Below are 19319 nucleotides of genomic sequence, written 5' to 3'. Positions count from 1 at the left end.
TAAAACACATCCTCGGTTCAGCTTGCCTCTGCAGGAGAGATACGCAGGAGTTTCAGGTTTGTGCCCCGAGCTTGCTGAAAGCACACACTATCATGTTGTGCACGTTGCCGGACCTCCACTCAAAAAGATCCTGCGGGAAACGATTACAGGTTAAAATAATTTATGACCTCCACTGAGATCATTTTATCCATTATTATTCTGGTGGAGTCTCTGTGCTGTCTCAGCTCTCCTTCCTGCGCGTGTCTGTGTTCTTGTAACAGTGTGTGCTTGTTTCTGACGTAACTACAACAGAGCAAAAGAAGTACAAGTTGAAAAAAGCCAATGGATGAGTAAAACATGTGTTTTTGCTCCTTAAACATTTTCTAACATAACATTCATAGCTTCATAGGCTTATTTTTCTCTCACGGCCTTTGTCCCTTCAGACCGGAGAACACATACAAATCGAGCTTACTTAAAACTAACGTTTGTCATTTTCTTTAACAAAACGTTCCATTACATTTGTTTCAATTTCCGTAACAGCCCGATGGCAATACTCTCAAATAAGAGAGCCCTAGCTTTACCAAACAAAAAACGTTATAAGAAGTTAAACTCTTCCCATTATAAGAGAGATGGGGCCTTTTTTCTCCATATAATACTTTATGGCTTTAGGGAAGGATACGGCCACCAGCACAATAAGAAGGCAACAGGAAGCTGGCCAAGCACTAGCTCTCGGCGTCTAAGCAGCAGGAAAGCAGTATTGCATCATAGCCTTTGCTACATGCCCGCCAAATGTGAGCATGAATAAGTAAACACAGCAAGATCTGTCCAATTCTCCCACAGCCTCGGGCTTTAAACCAGAATACTTCTGACACCTGCTATGATCATTCATTATCCTTTCCTCACATGCATTATTTCACAGGTGTCGAGTTAAAATTAGTTTGATCTATTTTTGATGGGTTGGAAATGAATAAGTGAAGTAAAGCCCACTTGTGCCCGACACAGCGCACGGTGCCAGACGAGGAGATCACTGCTTGTTGAGCCGTGACCGAATCGCTCAACAAGTCACAGCTCACTTGTCAGAAAAGAAGGGAGGCCTTGCGGAGAGAAGAAGGACGCCTAAAACGGCGCCATGAATGGTCAAGTTTAACGGAGACTTTTTTTTAACAGTGAGTTCAATGCGCGTGTTCATTGTGTTTGTGACTTCATTAAATATCGTACTTGCGCTGCATTCGGAAGCTTTCTTGCATTAACTGCTTTTTGTTGCGTTTTTCACACAAAAAATTTATTTGATTTCATTACGAAGCACCAATTCCCCCACAATGTATAACAACTGTATGTGTGTGTGTGTGTGTGTGTGGGGGGGGGGCTCTTGTACCCTGTTCGCCCTTCTACTGTTTAATAACCCCAAATAAATCTACGGTTTCCATGTTTGAGTCATAAATCACAGAGCTGCCTAGTTGAGATTAAAAATGTCACAGCAGTGCTCAGTAACACTTTGCTGAAACAAGCTACACCTGAATCCCAGTGTTCCCGTCGACAGCACGGCCAGCGATCAGCAGCTCACGTCCACGTGGCCTCCACGTGTTCTGATGCTTTTAGGGAGTGAACAATTATTTTCTTTATGATTTTTCTTGCTATGATAAAGTCTGTCAATGAAGCAGCAAAAATAATGACAGGGTGCATCTGCTGTGGACACAGAGCGAGAGCCAAGTGAGGAGTGAGAGAGAAGCCCCGGCTTGGTGCTGAGAGGCAGAGGCAGGCAAAGTCCACGGCAAAAGTGGCAGCAATAACACTGAGACCGGGCGAGAAAGATTGGGCTTGGATGTCGAGAAAGCGAGACGAGGAGAAAGACGGAGTTAGAAAAGAGAATAAGGAAACAGCAGATGGTCGAGAGTCTGGGTGCTGGAGAAAAGGGAGCGAAAGTGAAAGAACACACACCGTCCAAGAGTGTGGAGAAATGTGAAAAGCGAGTGATGTGGGAATGGGCAAAGAAGTAATCTGATCGACCCAGAGAGAGCGATAAGAAGGTGAGACAGATGTGAAGGACTGCAAACTCAAATCAAGTGAGAGAAGCAGCTGATTATTCGTGACATGATGATTTGAGGTGAGCGTGTGTGTGTGTGTGTGTGTGTGAGAGCTGATGAAGGATAGCTATCTAGAAGGAAAGGGGGGGGGAAAGGCAAAAGGAAGAGAGAGAGAGAGAGAGTGGTGGAGTGCCATCCTGTGAGGAACGGCATCTGTCTCAGCAACATAGAGAGGAGCCATCAATAACTATACGGTTAAAATGTGTGTGTGTAGAGGGGGGGGCGGGGGGGGGGGGGGCATGTGTGTCACTGGCGCATTGGCCTTTGCAGCGTACTTACACTGCATCTACCGCAGTCATTTGATAGAATTTCTTGTGAATTTGTGCATGAGCGTGCTTGTCCCCACCACTACTGGACATTTGGGGTTGATACTTGCAACATAACGTATTCCATCGTTAGGAGATAAATACTAGTGGCGCATTTCAGGGTTGAAAGAATTACTTTATAGAGGTGACACTCTTTTATTTAAAATAACTGCCTCTTTGTCGAATATCTCAACAACCATTGGATGCGTTGTCGTGTAAATTTAGTACCGATATTAATGGGGCCAAGAGGATGACTCCAAATGACTCTGATATTCTGATATTTTATTTAGTGCCACCATCAGGTCTGACTCATTCTGTGAAATATCTGCCTGGTGTAACATGTGCTGATTTAGGCTAACATGCTAAACTAAGGTATGGCTCCCGCACACAAATAAATTAACTGCCTTCCTTTTTTCCTCATGAGGCATCATGGACGTGTCTTCTCTTTGACTATGTTGATTTGTAAAACACTTTTCAGAAAATGATTTTGATTAGTTGATTAATTAATTGATTAGGACATTTTAGATTGCTTTTCTTGCACGAATTGGCTATACATATCTTATCCATAACCTCCATATGTCAGCCATAAACACAGACAAGAAAGGGGGGGGGGGGGGGGGCTGTAATCTCACAACACAGCAGCATAACAACAACCTCTACTCTATATGGGGCCCAGTCCTAACTACAAAGCTCCATTTAAGAGTGGCAGCATATGGCTGATGATATGCAACTATGCAATTCAAAGGGAAGCAAGCAAATCTCTTTCTGCAACTAGTGGAGGAAAAAAGCACAATTCACATAATGGATTTTCATCCCTAACATGGGCTTAATGTGCAGAGTGACAATATGTTTTTTCTTTTTTTAATTATGAAAACATGCTTTCAATTATCACTGCCAGGAAAGCAAACAATCGCCCTACAACCAAATCGACACAGTTTTGCACGCACAACACACAGATTCATGATGCATTAAAGTGTATCCACAGCTATCAAAAAGATTAATCTATATACTGTATATACAGTGCTTTTATTTCTGTATGTAACCTTTGAAGTCTAATATGATATGGGGAGAAACGCTCTGATCTCCCACAGAAAATAACCCTTTTGGTCAGATTCGCTGCAATCAAAAGGGCCGTCTGTTTCTCAATGTGTGTCAGGGGGAATTAAGGCTCCTGAATGAGAAATCAAATCACACAGCATTTCCTTTTATCTTCTCTTGAATCGATAGCATGTCATCAAGTATGTTGGAGAAGGCCTCGCAGCATTCTGGCATAATTCCCCGACAGGAAACGAGGGCTTCTTCTCTCTTTCCCACAGTTTCCAATAGAGCGGAGCTTCTTGCGACACCTTTGAGCCAATTCCCCGAACTTTCGAGTTTTATCACAGTCAAATTGACACGCTGAGATTAGACCTTTTGTCAGAGTATTGGACTCTACAACGCAAACATTTCCGTCATCCAATTTAGGCTTCCCCCTGCCCGGGTGTTTGATGGGTGTCCAGAGTGGTGTTAGACTACGCTTTGATGTTCACGCCCAGACCGTTAGAGTATTCAGGTTAAACCCCATTAGTGTTTCCCCGTCTCTCCCTCTCTCTTTCTCGCACAAATTAACAAGATAGGAGCCTAAGAAGAATGCGTGTGAGGGCAAAAAGTACGAGGATACTGTGTGGGAGTCGAGATGACGTAGAAGGGGAAGAAGGGGAAGAAAAAATTGATTGAGATGAATATAAAAATAAATAATCTGCAGGTGGCACAGGGTTTGTTATCAAAGATTTACATATGCAATTTCAGGCTTTAGTCACCATAAAAGATTGACAGATGTGTCGCCCGTCGTCACCGGAGACAGCTGGTTCTTTTGAATGTGCCAGCGGAACCGAACAAGAGCTGGATCATAGAATAATGAATGATTTGTCAAGAAGTGTGGCAGAGGTCGTACTCTACATGCACGGCAACGCAGCGGCCCATTCACCGCTCGCCACTGTCTAGATTGAAAGAGAGTATTTATACCAACTTAGGGATCAGAAGTTAATGGAAGCAGTCATGCATCAATTGAGTTACATAAAAATGTCCGATGGAAACGGAGGAGATAACTACATCCTTTTTAAAAGATTTTTAATTTTCTCAAATTGCCTTTTTTTGTGTCTGATCAAGGGAGCGTGTGTGAGTAGTGTGTCGAAGCCACGTTAGTCAGAAGGGGTATTAACGGGGAAATGTGCTAAAAGAGTAGCATCAAATAGAGATCTCGCTCCGATGTAAAGAAACCCTCCTTTGTGTGAGCCGGGTAATCACATTTCCGCACAAGTTTGCAGCACAGATTGCTGAAAGCAAAAAGAAGTCTGCAACAATAGGAGGTGGGGAAGTGATTAAAATGGAGTTTGCACCGTTCGTCCGTTACTTGAAACCTTTCCGTTTAAGCTTGAGCACAACAGACGGGCTCATTGGTGGACTCACTCTGTATCTAATGCTTTGCATATAATCCCATCCAGCAGTATTTCCCTCCTATAAACTATTATTTCTGTTGTTGTTCTGAACCTCACGCCAACCTGCCTCTGGCTGACGAAATCCTACTCACATTTAATGAAATGAAAAACCCGATCACAATGAGGATTGCACCGAGAACGTGCAAAAGAGATTTTCAGATGTGGCAAAAAATATATATCAACACCACGATCACTGCAACAGTGTTTGGATTTGCTTGACTTGGGGTACATGGAATATTCCGTTCTTGGCAACATGTTCTTTGCACATTTCAACAAAAACAACTGAACGTGCTCACGCTGTTGGGAAGCCAGCTGGGGATCTTCTACTTGGCGCTGCGCTAAAGCTACTCCTGCAGTTTGGTTGAGGTTCTTCCTTGTCTGAAGGGATGGTATCTTGAGGGTAAACGTATTACTGCACATACCTGGCTCACCTTGAGGTTTGGACCTCCAGTAAGGTGTGGACAGCATGTGGGCAACAGAAAATATATGGAAACGTATGTCTCGCACCACCCTCACCCCCCCATCACCCCCAATCAACAATCCCTGGAAACACAGGAAATGTACCACTTTATTGCAACATACAACATAAAAAATGCTTTTGTGAGAATATCGTAGGGGCAAAACAACAGATGTTTAACAAAAAGCGCGTCAAGAGATCCACCGCTAGGAGCGGAAACCTCCTCGCTCCCGAGCCGGTGCCACTGGCAAATTAATATTTAAGCCCCGTCAAAGCCATGCTCTCCACACACTCAATTTAAGCTTTTCCACTGAGCTCCTTCTAGCACAATCTAAGTTTCCACAAAGCACAGTACGATAAAAATCAATGACCCTGAATTCCCTGCTTATCAGTCAATCCCCGCTATAAATTACAAACACACAATGAAGGCTGATTTTAAGTCCGTCTCCTACCCTCCACTTTTCTTGGGACTCTCGGATTCTGTTTCAGGCCCCCCCCCCCCCCCACCCCACCCTCGCTTTGCCCTTATTGCTGTGTGTAAATAAATGCTCTGGCAGTGGAAATTGGGTCATGGATGTCCCATTACAAACGTACGCTCCATGCTTGCGCTACAGCGGCCTCTCGCATGTTGCTTTAGATTGTATTTGTAAAGCATTTTGCAAGTCGAGCGTGTCTATGGTCTTTGAAAAGATAAGTGAATTTCACGGAGGCACAGAGACAAATTATTTTCCACTAGTACGAAACCACCAGTTACAGCCAGCACATATAAAAAGAAAGAGAGATATATCAGGTAAATCAGAAGCAAGACTTGACTGACTTTTGAAAGGATAAGAAAGAAAGTGTTGCCGGGAGGGAGTTAAAATTCTCAGTCAAGTCCCACAGTTTCAACCTAATCTTTTCCAATTTAACAGAAAGAAAATGTGAGTGAAAATGTCCTTTTGGTGCGCGGCTATCTAGGGAAGGGATGGTGATTTCAATCTCACTTGAGTTCTACATTTTGCCAGAAGAGCCCCTAAAGGATTATGCCTGAATATTTAAGATTGCTGTACATGGTGATTGTGAATAAGTTTCGCAGGGAAACAAACGTGGTTTTCTTTCCTTATGAATATCATTTTCAAACCAAGATCCAACGTCACCTTTACGAACAAACGGAAATAAAAAGCATGTTTTGATCTGAGGGTCCAGTTGTAGCTGTTAAGCGGAGGTCGAGTTTGTGCGTTTGTGGATTTAGCAGAACACAGCATACAGATTTGAGTGGATTGCACCCGCTAGAATCCAGCTCTACTTGAGATGTTTCCTTTCCACATGAAGACACAACAAAAGAGCAGCCTTGTATTCTGCATTTGCATGATTATATATTGACAGGTTAGCAGTTATCCAAAAATTGCTTCTTCCACAAGAGGACACAACTATTTATATTTACACAAACAGACTCAGCATGGGAGATCTCAAAAAAGTACATTGAGCTCAGCTGTTATTTAGTGTCAGTTCAGAATATTTGTGTCCTGTGTAATATTACAGTCTTGTAAGAGTTTGGTTACCATAAATTTGATTATGGAAAACTTCTGCTTCAGTTTTTTTTGTATCGCGTTAAAGCATAAACGGGCAATCAGCAGCTTCAAGGCGTTTCACAAGGAAGTGCAGAAACGTGTGCCTGTGTATCACGAGGAGTCCTTTGTATGCACGTTAGGCACAGAGGCTTATTAGTGGCCACAAGGTAAAAGCCAATTGGCATCCTTTTTTAGACGGTGGTGAGAAAAGCCGCTGTCAGCTCAATGAATATTCAGGTGCTTGCAGAGCCTTGTGGGGGACATGGAGCGTTCCCAATCTTTTATCAGACTTGCGAGGACACAGCGTGGCCGTAACACATTCACAGCAGTCCAAGTCTCGCTCTGTGTCGATGGATCCTTCTTTCTCTCTCTCTCTCTCTCTCTCCTCGCATCGATCCTCTGCTGTATATAGTACGCACTCGCAGCAGTAAACTCTTTCTCCACACCAGCTACCCCGAGCTGTAGATTTTCCAGCATAGGGAAATAATGAAAGCCACGGCGGGGGGCCGTGTGCGTCGCATTGTATTGGGGTGCTGTGATTAATCGAGCTTGCCAAATGGAAAATGAAATGCCAGCAAGGCCACGCTGTTCAGCAGGCTGTTAGGGTTTGTTTGAGAGAGAAGAGAGAGATGAACACACATGATCGACTTGCTGACCTTTCCGGGTCCTTGCACTCTGCAATGTACCAGAGTGACTTTGGACAACCAATGCAAGACGATGGTCCTAATTGACTTGCTCGGCTCCATTGCTGTACGGTTAGGGATCTGAGAAGGAAATGAAAATGTTCTCTTGCACACTACGGCACCTCAATTACCACAGATGAATGAGCAATTTGAGCTTTGAGAAGGATGAACGAAGACTAAATGTGCGAAAAGCAGCTGAAGGAAACCAACACCTGGCTAAGGAGGTGTTTATGTTTGTGGCACTCTCTCCCTGAGGCTCCTTTTAGCTCTTGCGAATCAATGTTTTGGAGCTAACCTTCAGCCAAATGAAGGGAAACCCAATGAAGAGAACCTTCCAAAATTCAGTTTTATGCCCCGAGAAAAGTAACAGTGAACATTCAAATTTGACATGGTCTTTCCTGTTGGACCTGGTGAGCAGCCCGCAAGCTCACATAATGGATCCATTGGGCGCAATATGAATCCTTTAAACTAGGCCGGTGGAGAAATGGAGGGAAGCAGCAGGTCTCTGCAGGTCCTTCCGTGGAACATTGAGCCTCGGCCTGCTTCAAAATGTTGTCGTTACGGTATGAATGAGCGGGCATCAACCTTTCCACAACCTGCACGGATACAGACTATTCTGTTCTGGCCGGTAGACATATTTTTGTTCAATTATTATTACAGCGACTTTTTCTTCCTTGGTTGGAACCTAGGGAACCATAGAATGAATGATATATGATGAACTCGAGCCGGAGTATTACAGTATTACATAAACCCCTTGTCATGTTTTTTTTTACAAGCCTATCAAATGGTAATGATATGCATTAACCATCCCCTACAGTCCCAGCAGTATATGACCCACGCTGAAGTCGCATTTCATTATCATTTGCTATACAGGAGTCTTATATACTATTGCGGGCGTCTTCTTGAATCCCCAAATCATCATTCTAAAATGTTTAGAGGATTATTCAAATTCCGCATTTCATAATCCCATCATGGTTTTGCCGTCCCTAGTTGTTGAACGTTGACATAATTCTCCTAGCGGCTATGGGAGAGCAAGCCATTACCTATTAGATTACCTTGATGCCAAATGTGATTTAGCTCCCTTTGGAATCAGACATTTGCTCTAAGATGATAAGCCGGGGATTGAAAGTCCAATCCACTGCAAAAAAGGTTGTAAGAAAATGTTAGAGAAACGTGTACGTAAAGAAAAAGGATCATCATTCAAACTCCTTTTTGAGGCAGTTATTAGACTTTTTCTCCTCCTATGTTAATACAAGCACTCCCTATAGCATCCTGGTAAGATGAAGATGAAAACCCGTCAAGCACGGAAAGCGATCTGCTCTGCAACGTCCTTTTGAATATCAGAGGAACAAATCAGGAGCAATGACCAAACAAAACATACCCCTTCCTTTCAATCAACTCTTAAGAGAATAATTCTCCAAGACTTGTGAGGCCTCCATGTGTGCAGAGATGAAACACACAGGTCAATCTCACTGCTGCCTCATACAGTATAATGGAGAGAGTCAGACTGTTATGCTGCATGCAGTTATGCCTGCGCAGTAAAGGAGTGTCGGGGGGGGGGGCTGCTGGGAGAAAACACACTTAGACCAATCCACCTAATTTCCAATGCAGTTGTGGAAGCAAAGACCATATGGATGATGTGCAATTCAACAAACGCCGTGCAAATACACAATAGGTTGTTCTATTGTGGACGTACCGCAGAAAGGACATTTGGGGTTTGGGTAGGAAGGCAGCCAAGATCGGATTGGAGAGACGCACAGTGTGGACAAACACACAAGGTCCGGCATACTGTAGCTACACAAGAGTATTAATGCGTTATGTATGGTGTGAGCAGTCAGTCGATACCCGACACAACCTTTTCACTGCAATCCCCGAAGCAGGCCACAAATAAATACATCCACACAAACAGCATGGCTTACATTACTGCAGTCCTACAGCTACAAGGGAGCGGCATCTTGACCCCCCACGGCATCTGTATCTGAACGGCATAGTTGGGTAGCAAACAGCCCCAGAGAATAGAAGAACGACTCAGGCTGAGCCGCTGATTGATCTGCAAGGTAATTGGCTGGGAGCGGCTGAAACAGCCAAAGGACGTAACTATCAGAGGTCCTGTTGGATAGTGAGTTTAGTTCCACGGGGTGATAAACTCTGACTGGTTGCCCCCTGAGTGAAGGCTGGGAGTCTGCTAAGCTGGTGAACAATTTGTACCGGGACTTCTCTGCAGAGCAGAATGGATCAAGGTAGGATGTCGGAGGAAGAACGGGGAGAGGAGTCACGTGAGGCAGAAAGAGAATAGGAGAAGAGAATAAAAGGTACTGGCACACCAGAAAGCGGTTCAGCCAAATTCATCTCCTTGCGTCTTCGCGAGGTCTAGTTTGAGGACTAACAGCATGCATGGCCAGTTGGGAACACGCTAATGCTAGTCAGCCACAATATCTCCCAGTGTTAGCTAATGTTGTCCTGCTACGGTTTGTTGTCAGTCCTTAAATTGCATTTCACTCTTCCTTATACAGGACATTGTATTGAGACACAGGGACACAATCTCAAGAGAGAATTAACATCTTTAAAACCCTTGCTTATCTGTATCATTGACTCTTGTCTATTACTTGTTAACAAACCCAACTAATTACCAATTATAAAAATGTGAATGAAACCACACATGAGGAAGAATAGCTTTCTCTGTCAGGGCTCAACAGGGTTTCCAAAGCAAAGCCATTTTAATTTGTCATTTTGCAATTCAATCTGTCTGTGAATAAGCCTTAATGGGGGGTAGATGCTGAAAAGATGATTCCAGTTACTTACAATTTAAGAGATTTGTTTTGTCAAAGATTAAATGGAAAGTCTAAACCATATTTATAATGGATCTCCACTACAAAACATTTTGAGTTGAGTGTAAATATTGCAGATAACAATCTGGGAGTTATGAAAACTAAGAACCAGGTTGTAAAGAAACTGTAACTATCCTTAAACGCGGACACTGCCATATTGTCCTGGAACACCACACAAAGTACGTCAGACATGTTTGTCAAGGTGGGTGTATTTTGTTTAACATGGATCTGGTGTGTTACACGTAGAGAGCATGAGCCATGCGCGTCAGGGAGACATGCTAGGAGAGAAGAAGAGAGATAGTGTTAGCTGAAGAAAGAGAGACCGGGGGATGAGTCCAGAGAGCGATGGCGAGACTGTCCTATTCCACAGCTGCAAGAGGTGTGCCTGAAATGCTAACTGACTCCATCCATCTCCTTTTACTAAAACAGAGTCAGTGTCGAGGGACGGGTGTCTTCAGCTGAGCTCAAATGCAGCAACCGTCAGTCAGTCTCATCCTCACTCACATCGGAGCGCCGGAGATTCTTCAGAAAATGAAGTTGATGTTTGGCAATCAGAACTCACAAATCACAAAAGGTATAAGGGGCTCCACGGGAAAAACAAAGAATGTACTCTGTGTACTTAGCCTGTGAGTAATACACACTTGGAGAGAAAAACACATATACCCAGGTGCCACTAAGAATAACATTCTGCCGTGTGGAATAATCAAAATGTTTGCCCCATTCAGGCTAACGCTCCACTCCACTCTTTGCAAAGAAAATGCAACATTGGACTTTTCTCTCATTTCCTCTGCACACCTTTGTGAGTCTCAACCCTGACCGCTGCTGAGCTACGGAAAATGTAATTCTACTCCCGGTGACTTAGGTGCTGTAGGACAAGGTCTTTGTAGGATCTAGTGTGAGAGACAGAGTCAGACCACATGCTCAGTTTTACCTATTTGGACCACTGTACAAGTGGTGATTACACAGTTGAATGGCTTGTTTCTCACCTAGACCATATTAATATCATAAAAACAAATGTTAAAAAGGTTATTTGACATTTTCATGATGATTTCTTTTGGAAATGACTATAATGAATTATGATTGCTTACTGCCAACCTGTTAAATGTCAGGGTTTTCGGGGACTTCATTCTGGGAGTGCAATGAATGCAATTGAACAAAAAACAAACTCAAACATTTAAATGTCGAGTTTTGCCATTGGGAAATGACTTTGGAGGAAGATGTGACGCCGGGAAGTTGCTGAACTCTGTGTTCTGCCCCGGCCGTGGTGCTGCTGAAGACTGAAGAGTCAATCTCTACGGTTCAATTTTCCCTTTTCGACCCATCTAGGTTCAATCTCATGGCTCTGCCTCCTTCATGATAGACCCATATATCCTATTGAAGCAATAATCTTACATTTCAGGTGACTCACTTTATTTCAAAATGATTCTCAGTTCAGCCATAGCTCGGTTTGGGCAGTAATCCGGTGCCATCTTGATCAGAAATAAATTAGTCATAGCTAAGAATTTTTGATCAAAGAAAAAATCTACTGAAGGGGGCTATTGACGGGGCCTCCGGTATGTTTGTTCAATACAGGAACAGCATCACTTGTCTTTGGGTCAAGGAAATGCACATAAACTGCCCTAATCACCAGAGAGCAGAATCTGCCTCACCAGGCTCTGCACACAGCACAGTGATCGAAGTACAGAAGTTTGCAGCTTTTCTTTGCTCCGGCTTTGGCTTTAGGTGCTGAAACGCCACTTATTCTACCAGCCCACAGGGTTCTGAGGTGACGGCCCCCAAGGACACCCTGAGGGCAGAATGCTGCCCAAATCCCCTACAAAAAGAAATATTCACACACGTTCTTCCAACACTCTCTAATTTCCCTCGCTGCACATGTTGAATTCAACTTTTCTTAGTATATGGAAGAACAAAGGGCTGCCGGTCACAATGTGACACGTTGCCTTTGTCATCAACCTCCACAGATGATGTAAATCCATTGACATGGCTATGGGCTACGAAGCTTGTTAGAGTACTGTCAATGACAGACAACTGAATTACACTCATTATGCTGTGTTTGTGTTAGTATATAGACAATGGCTCACACTTAAACCATTACGTCCCGTATTTAAACTACATTTAAACTAAATTGATGTTCCAATTTGAATTTATTCAGGTAGAATAATGACACAGGAAGATTGTATATATATATATTTTTTTTTTTTTAATCATCCCAGGTTTTATTATGCTGAGTCAATCACATCCTTTGCCTTGGGCTTCTGGCCCTTTCCTGCGCCACTCCTCTTGTGGGTGATTTGCAACTTCTGTGCCAGGCTTCCCTCGCTTAAATGACTGAGCTGTCTTTTATACGTGGACTTATGGAGCAGTAGAACGTGATGACACCTCCAATACACTTACAGTAGGCTCTGCTTGATGCTTCAAAGTGCCATTAGGATAACGTGTCGTGGTTAAGTGTATTGCATCCCTGCAGTTTTGAGAGAGTCACTAATGGCGCATCAAGACGCACTTAAAGGAACAGTTTGGCAAAAATGCATATCCCTTTTTGAGCCAAGAGCAAGATGAGAAGATTAATACATTTTCCATGTCTGAATGTTAAATATCAAAAGCCAGTTAGCTTAGCTTAAATCCAAAACTGGAAAAACAGCATGTTTGGCAACGGGTCAATTGATATGTAAATTGTATCTTGATATTGACATCCAATACACAGACTTATGCATTTACACCTGAATTATTGAGGGCTCTCATTATCCTGATTCATTCTAATCGCTTCAGTCATGCAGGGCTTGCAGACGAGTCTGCTTATTGACTTGTTTGTACCTGTTTTTGTGAGGGGAAATTTGCCTGTGACTGCTACCATCTTACCTTTTTGCAAGGCCTGCTTGAGTAGTCAGGGAGAGGGAGTTGGGAAAGCTTTTAGCTTGAAAGGATCGGTGTCCCTTTCACCTTCCTCCTTTTGGATTGCATTTATACCCAGCTTAACCTTTTGGCTTGAACTCATCCAGATGTGTGCAATTACAGCTTGCACTACCATGCGTTATTCCCCATCCTGATCAAATATCCAGAATGCACACTAATGCAAAGTGTTCATGGGTTGCCAATTCTGCTTTGGGCTTTTGTGCAAGGCACAACAAAAATGTTGTTCTTTTGGAGCAATCGCAGATTTTGCGACGATATAAACGAGCTGGATTGAGCGATTCCGGTATTTATCCTAAGCTTTATATTTACAACACAGGCGTGTAGCAGTATCGATCTTGTCATCTTACTCGTCAAGAAAATAAGCATATTTTGAAAATTGCTGACCTTCAAGATCTTGGGGGAACCCACATTTGTCCGGTGGACAGAGGTACTCCCTCCCTTCAGTGTGACAGCCTCATGAATTACGGCAATAAACGAAAAGTTAAGGTTCAGGCAAGTCCCAAATGCGTAATTTTGCAACAACGCTTTGGGACACACACACACTGATCTCTGGTGCGGGTCTCTCTCGTGATTGAAAGTCCTGCGTTTGACCCCTCCACCTGCTGTCCAGCCCACCATGGAATACTAGCGTTGCCTGTTTTTTAGTTCTTCTGCGAGTCACACATGCAGCCTCCCGGATGCAATGTAAAAAAAAAGACTCCTGTAAACAATCTATGACACAAGAAGAGACCGAGCACGAGGCATCCGGGTGTATTTGTTTGATAAATAAAGTACGGATCACATCAATGGGACAGGCCAGTTCACTAAGTGACTGAATCTCCACAGACTGTTGCACCAGCGTCTCTTTCTTCCTCTGATGCCTCGAATAAACCAAATACGCAGCATCTGTAGACTTTAAGTGGTTTACGGAAGTACTTCCACATTTAAAATGACTCTAGATATTATAAGATTCTAGTCACTGCTTGTTCATCGACTGGCTTCTGTACCATACGCATGAGTCATCAGAAGCACAACAGGGCAGAATGGGAAGGAGAGTTTTTATCTATCCGCTCCTAAAATGACTGAGGAAAGAGAGTAAGAGGAGCTGATTCATGTCCCCTTTGTTGCCTCTTGTTTCTCTTACATTCATCAGAGGAGGGCTGTGTGAATTAGAATGGTGTGTAGAGCAGCTGCAGATGTGAGACACTATTCAAGTATTCGAGTATCAAGTCAAGCAAATTCAGGACTTTTATCTTCTTTGATTATGTAAATCATATGCCACAGATATCCACTATCAAGTCGAGGGGCAGGCTTTTTTTCCCCCTTCCTCTCAGCATATTTTCAATGAGACTCCCAAGAGAAGCAGGCAAAGGAAACAATGCTTAAACTGCATCTTACACAAAATGTAGTCTGAAAGCCTATTTCCTGCCCTTACTAGTGCAGAGCAAATACAAATTGTCTTTCATCTGTGTCGATTTAAGTATTTTTTGTAGAGATATTTTTTTCAAAATGCTTACTGTACTTAAATCTATATGAAAGACCTTCATTAGGGAAGGCAGATTATCCTTAAAGTAATATATTTCAACACAAGGACACAGCTATATTAAATGCCTTTATTTATACGTTCAATTGTATAAAAGTCTATGAGGAAATTATTCTAATTCTCCCTTCATTTATTATGTCAGTAAACATTGCAAACATTGATTTATGCTCCCAATCGCTAGTTTCAAGTCGTCATCAATACAGCATGATGTCCTTTTAGTATATTATGGTCCCGCTGGGATTCGAATCAACTATAAAGCAACGTTTACTTTGAGGAGTTGCAACCTTATGACTGGAAAGTCACTACCTTCTTTAAACACTACTGGTTGTTTATGGTGTCTTTAAGTCGCTCTCCCACAGCCCAGAAAAAAAACACGAAGGCAATGGCAAAAATCCAAGATGGCGACAGCTAAAATGAAAAACTCAAGGGATCAAAATCGCAGTCGACAAACCGAAAGTCCACTTCATATGTACAGTCTAAATGTTGAACTATTTGTTTTGGGGTAGCCAATATTAGAGCTAAAACACCATCCAACTATATTATATATTATATTATCTAAACACTTAAAATCTAAGTTGACAAAACTGATGTACACTGCTGCAGTTCAAATTTTCATGACTCAGCAGAAATCTATACAACACATCTATGCCCGACACTCGCTTGAATTTTGTTCCTATATATACATTTTGCTTTTTCAAACCCCTGAAATGCATGAGACTTATTGTAACGGATAGTTTAACACTCATTTTTACACTGAACCCATGGAGCTACAGTGGCTCTGCCTGGAGTAGTTTTTCATTGGCAATTCAACTTTTACCACAGCAGCAGTATTTCTGCTTTATTCAGTACATTTCCTTCCTTGTGACTGCACTTCTCCACTAATTCTAGAAAAAGAGCTTCACCATCCTTAAACAACAACGCACACACACACACACACACACACACACACACACACACACACACACACACACACACACACAGTAGCTATGCAGTAAATCTATAGACCTTCTTTGTCTCAATTAGCTTTCTTTTTAATAGCTTGTCGCTAGTAGCATGTTTTCGGGTAAAAGGTTGATTTACTGCATAAGTGTTCATCTGAACAATAAGATGGCACTAACGGTGCAGTGGTTGTGGAGATAAATTGGCATATGCTGTTTGTGCTTTCTGGCATTGTGCCTTCAATGCTCGAGCGCACTAAAAAAGTTGGCAGGGTAAAGGTATACAATCTTGGTTCCCTCCGGATTTCTTGTCATCGACCCTCAACCGAAGATGACGCAAATTAAGAAAGCCAAGGTTTTACACACAACCGTAATTTCCACTGTCGTGTTGGACCTTGCTGATTAGTTTACCCGTCTCAACTGTAGAGTGGTGGTGCTGATCTGAATTCAAATATGTCCTGATATAGAGAAGGTAGAAATAGCCTTGCCAGTCACAAGAGTGTCCCGGCCAATGTCAGTATATTACCAACGCAAATACTGCCTGTGTGCAGACAGACAATCAATAAAACTGCACGAGGCTCCCACAAGGGCGAGTTTCCTGCATGGACCATGTTTGTTATTCATTTGGAGCCTCCCCGTTAGGGCCACAAAGCATGAACGTAGTGAATTGACGAGAGAAGAACGACAAAGCAGCAACAAAAACTCGTACCTGCGGTGAAGTTGTAGCTCGCCGAAAACCCCACCGCCTCCAGTTCACCGTCCGTAACAAATTTTATCCACAGATATCGGCCGCTACTCCTGATGTAAGGCGGCCTGTGCTGACCGCAGTACCGTCCCAGTATCGGGGAGAAGCCAAACGGTCCATCCCGGACCTCGATGTTGTCAAATTTACATTCCCAGGAGGACTCGATCGAATAATTCTCATCAAAGTGTAGATCGATGCATTGCCTCGGGGGTGCTGGAAAACAATGCAAATAATTACCGTCCAGCACACAGGATTGAGTGAAATATTAGTCAAGTCGTTCATTGATGAAGGTTCAACTTGTTTCATTATCAGCCACGGCCACGCGCTAAATACCTCAACACTGGTTGTTAATCAATTTATCTCTAAAACACCTGACCTCCTCATCAGTCACTTAGGTGATTGTATTGCCTGGCTTATCAGTACTGGACATTCAAATAACCCCTCCTGATGTGAAAAAAGAAAAAACACTGTCTAATAAACCAGATCACCCTTTTGCTTTAGCTTTAAACCACATTGCTTCTTTAAATCAGAATATTTACCTTCAAGGATGTAAACACACTCTGTGTCTGGGGGGTATTTGTTTGGGTAATTGGGAGAAGTGAAGATGCCTCCTTCTGGTTCTTTCACCCACGTTCCACATTGACCAGCAGGCTTCACTCCAGAGTTGTTCTTCACTAAAGATACATACAGCAAATAGAAAAGAAGAAGAAAAAAAAGAAGTGAAAGATCTATGCTTTGAAGAGGGGATTTTTAGGGATTCAAGACACACAGCTTTGGTGATGGGGATTACCTGATGTATCCTTCCTTGTTGCTCCAGACAACCCAAGAATGAGAAGACTTGCAACAACTGTAAGAACAGAATGAAAAATGCATTTTGACTGAAGACTGGGAAATCCACTTATTTCTTTCCTTTGTTTTGAGCTTGATTTCAGGTGTGTGGGAAAGGGGGGGTTGAGTCGGCAATGACCACGTTTCAGGTTTTAATTAATATGTACTGCACATCAGCAACATGGTAATTAAACCTGTGTCTGACTGTGGCCATAAATAGTCCCCGAACAGCAGACTTCCCTAAGATGATTGCAATAACAGGTCATTATTGGCATCCTATCAAGTATGATCATTTGTAATTAAAAATAATCTATGACTCATGTGTCAACTATAAATGTTAACCCCCCTCCCCCCGAAAAAAAAAGAAAATTAATTAATTAATTAATTATGATTACAAACTAAGATATGATGCAAACGATGGATGATGGAGAATTAACAATTCCAAAAATTAATTATTTTTGATAAATATAAATATTTTGTTACGAAAAAACTTGATAATAAATATCGATTAATCGAAAAAAGGACCAAACTATGACCTACAACCCCGCCAACAACTTATAGACTGACCTTCAACATCGAGCTTACAGGTTGCAGATTGTCTGCATCACCTCGTGATATTTGATCTATTCACACCGTGCTTGTATGTTGAGTCGAATTCAGTGTCCTCCAATTAAAGGGTAAGTACACTTCTCTTCCGTTCGGGCAGAAGCATGCAATAGAGCGCTTTGGTCAAGTGTGCTTCAGCTGATGAACATGGATTCCTTACCGTGATGGAAGCTGTGCCCATGTACCATGTCTGTTCCTTTCACAAACGGCTTCAGACTGAACAAATTCCATTTAGATTTGGGAATACTTAAAGAGAAAAAAAAGATTGAGCTGAGAGTTTCTGAAAATTCACTCCGGGAAACCACTCATGTCACGCAATCTTTCGGTGAAACTAAACAAGCAAACGTACTCCTCAATTGAAATATACAGAGGAAAAACAAAATATCCTTCGCAGATTGAACTAATCACCAGTTTCATATAAAACCAAAAACAGTTCTAAACACTCGCCCGATTTCCATCCAAGCGTTTCCGATACCCTTTGGTGCTTTTGATGCACTGAAAGGATTAATAGTCCCGTCATCAGCCCTTCTCTAATCGCTCCACCTTTGCAATCTTCTTTGGGAAAATATCAGGGACGGCGTTTGGTCCTCTTTGGTCCCTTTATCAGGAGAGGGGACCCTTCGGGGGCATGTACAACCATGCAACACTCATCTCTGCAGCGTTTCCTTCACTCCTTTGCGGTGCGTAAAATCCCTCGGGAAACACCGGGTAGGCAAATAGACACAGAATTAAGTGGGTTGGCGTTTGTGTTCCATTTGTCTCTTCTGGTCCCAAAAGCTGTCGGTGCTGCTCCCAGTGAATCCCTCTGCCTTCGCTTCGGTACAAACTGGAAAGAGTCCCCGCAGCCAGCAGGAGTTAATGTGCGATCTCCCTCCTCCTTTCCCCCTTCATTCAACACCGCCGCTCGTCCAATGCGCCACAGTCCCCACGCACTCCTGAGGCACGCATTGGAAACTTCTCCCGGACACGACTTCAGCCGTGCGCGCAAGCTCACAGACAGAGAGAGAGAGAGAGGAAGAGGGAGAAAGAAAGAAAGAGAGAGAGAGAGAGCGGGCAGAGAACGGAACGGAACGCGAATGCGCGCTTGAACCATACGAGCACGTGCCGCAGGATTCATTTCGGTTCGTGGGGATCTTTTGCGCGATGGCACATCGAGGCAATGAGATACAAAATGGAATAAACAAGCAGAAGGACAAACATTTCAGAGAGGGAGAGTTATATCAGATCAAACACGGAAAATAATTATGTTTCCAAAAAAAAGTGTTGCTTTAGATGCATCAAAGCACGTCCCGCGTTTGCTCATCCGGCGGGCAGAGCTTTGTCTTTGGTTGAAGCCCATGATTATCTCGTTGGCAACATTTTACACCCATGCAACAAAAGTGCCAAGCACTTCAAGGTTATCAT

At 43.0% G+C, this 19319-nt stretch overlaps 1 protein-coding gene across 2 annotated transcripts in view; it reads right to left on the bottom strand.

Moving 5' to 3' along the window:
* Nucleotides 1-18913, bottom strand: part of neto1l (neuropilin (NRP) and tolloid (TLL)-like 1, like) — a 55118-nt gene extending 36205 nt beyond the window's left edge. For both annotated transcript variants that reach the window (XM_040166925.2, XM_040166923.2), the window contains exons 1-4: nucleotides 18076-18913; nucleotides 17272-17328; nucleotides 17021-17155; nucleotides 16446-16694 (exon numbers count right to left, since the gene is read on the bottom strand). In XM_040166925.2, coding sequence (XP_040022859.2) covers nucleotides 16446-16694; nucleotides 17021-17155; nucleotides 17272-17328; nucleotides 18076-18103 — 469 coding nt within the window. In that variant the 5' untranslated portion in view covers nucleotides 18104-18913. The remainder of the gene's footprint in view (nucleotides 1-16445; nucleotides 16695-17020; nucleotides 17156-17271; nucleotides 17329-18075) is intronic.
* Nucleotides 18914-19319: the final 406 nt, after the last annotated feature.

Source organism: Gasterosteus aculeatus, chromosome 21 (assembly GCF_964276395.1).
Source record: "Gasterosteus aculeatus chromosome 21, fGasAcu3.hap1.1, whole genome shotgun sequence".
In the NCBI taxonomy this organism is placed as follows: domain Eukaryota; kingdom Metazoa; phylum Chordata; class Actinopteri; order Perciformes; family Gasterosteidae; genus Gasterosteus; species Gasterosteus aculeatus.
This window is presented reverse-complemented; position numbering and strand designations above follow the sequence as displayed.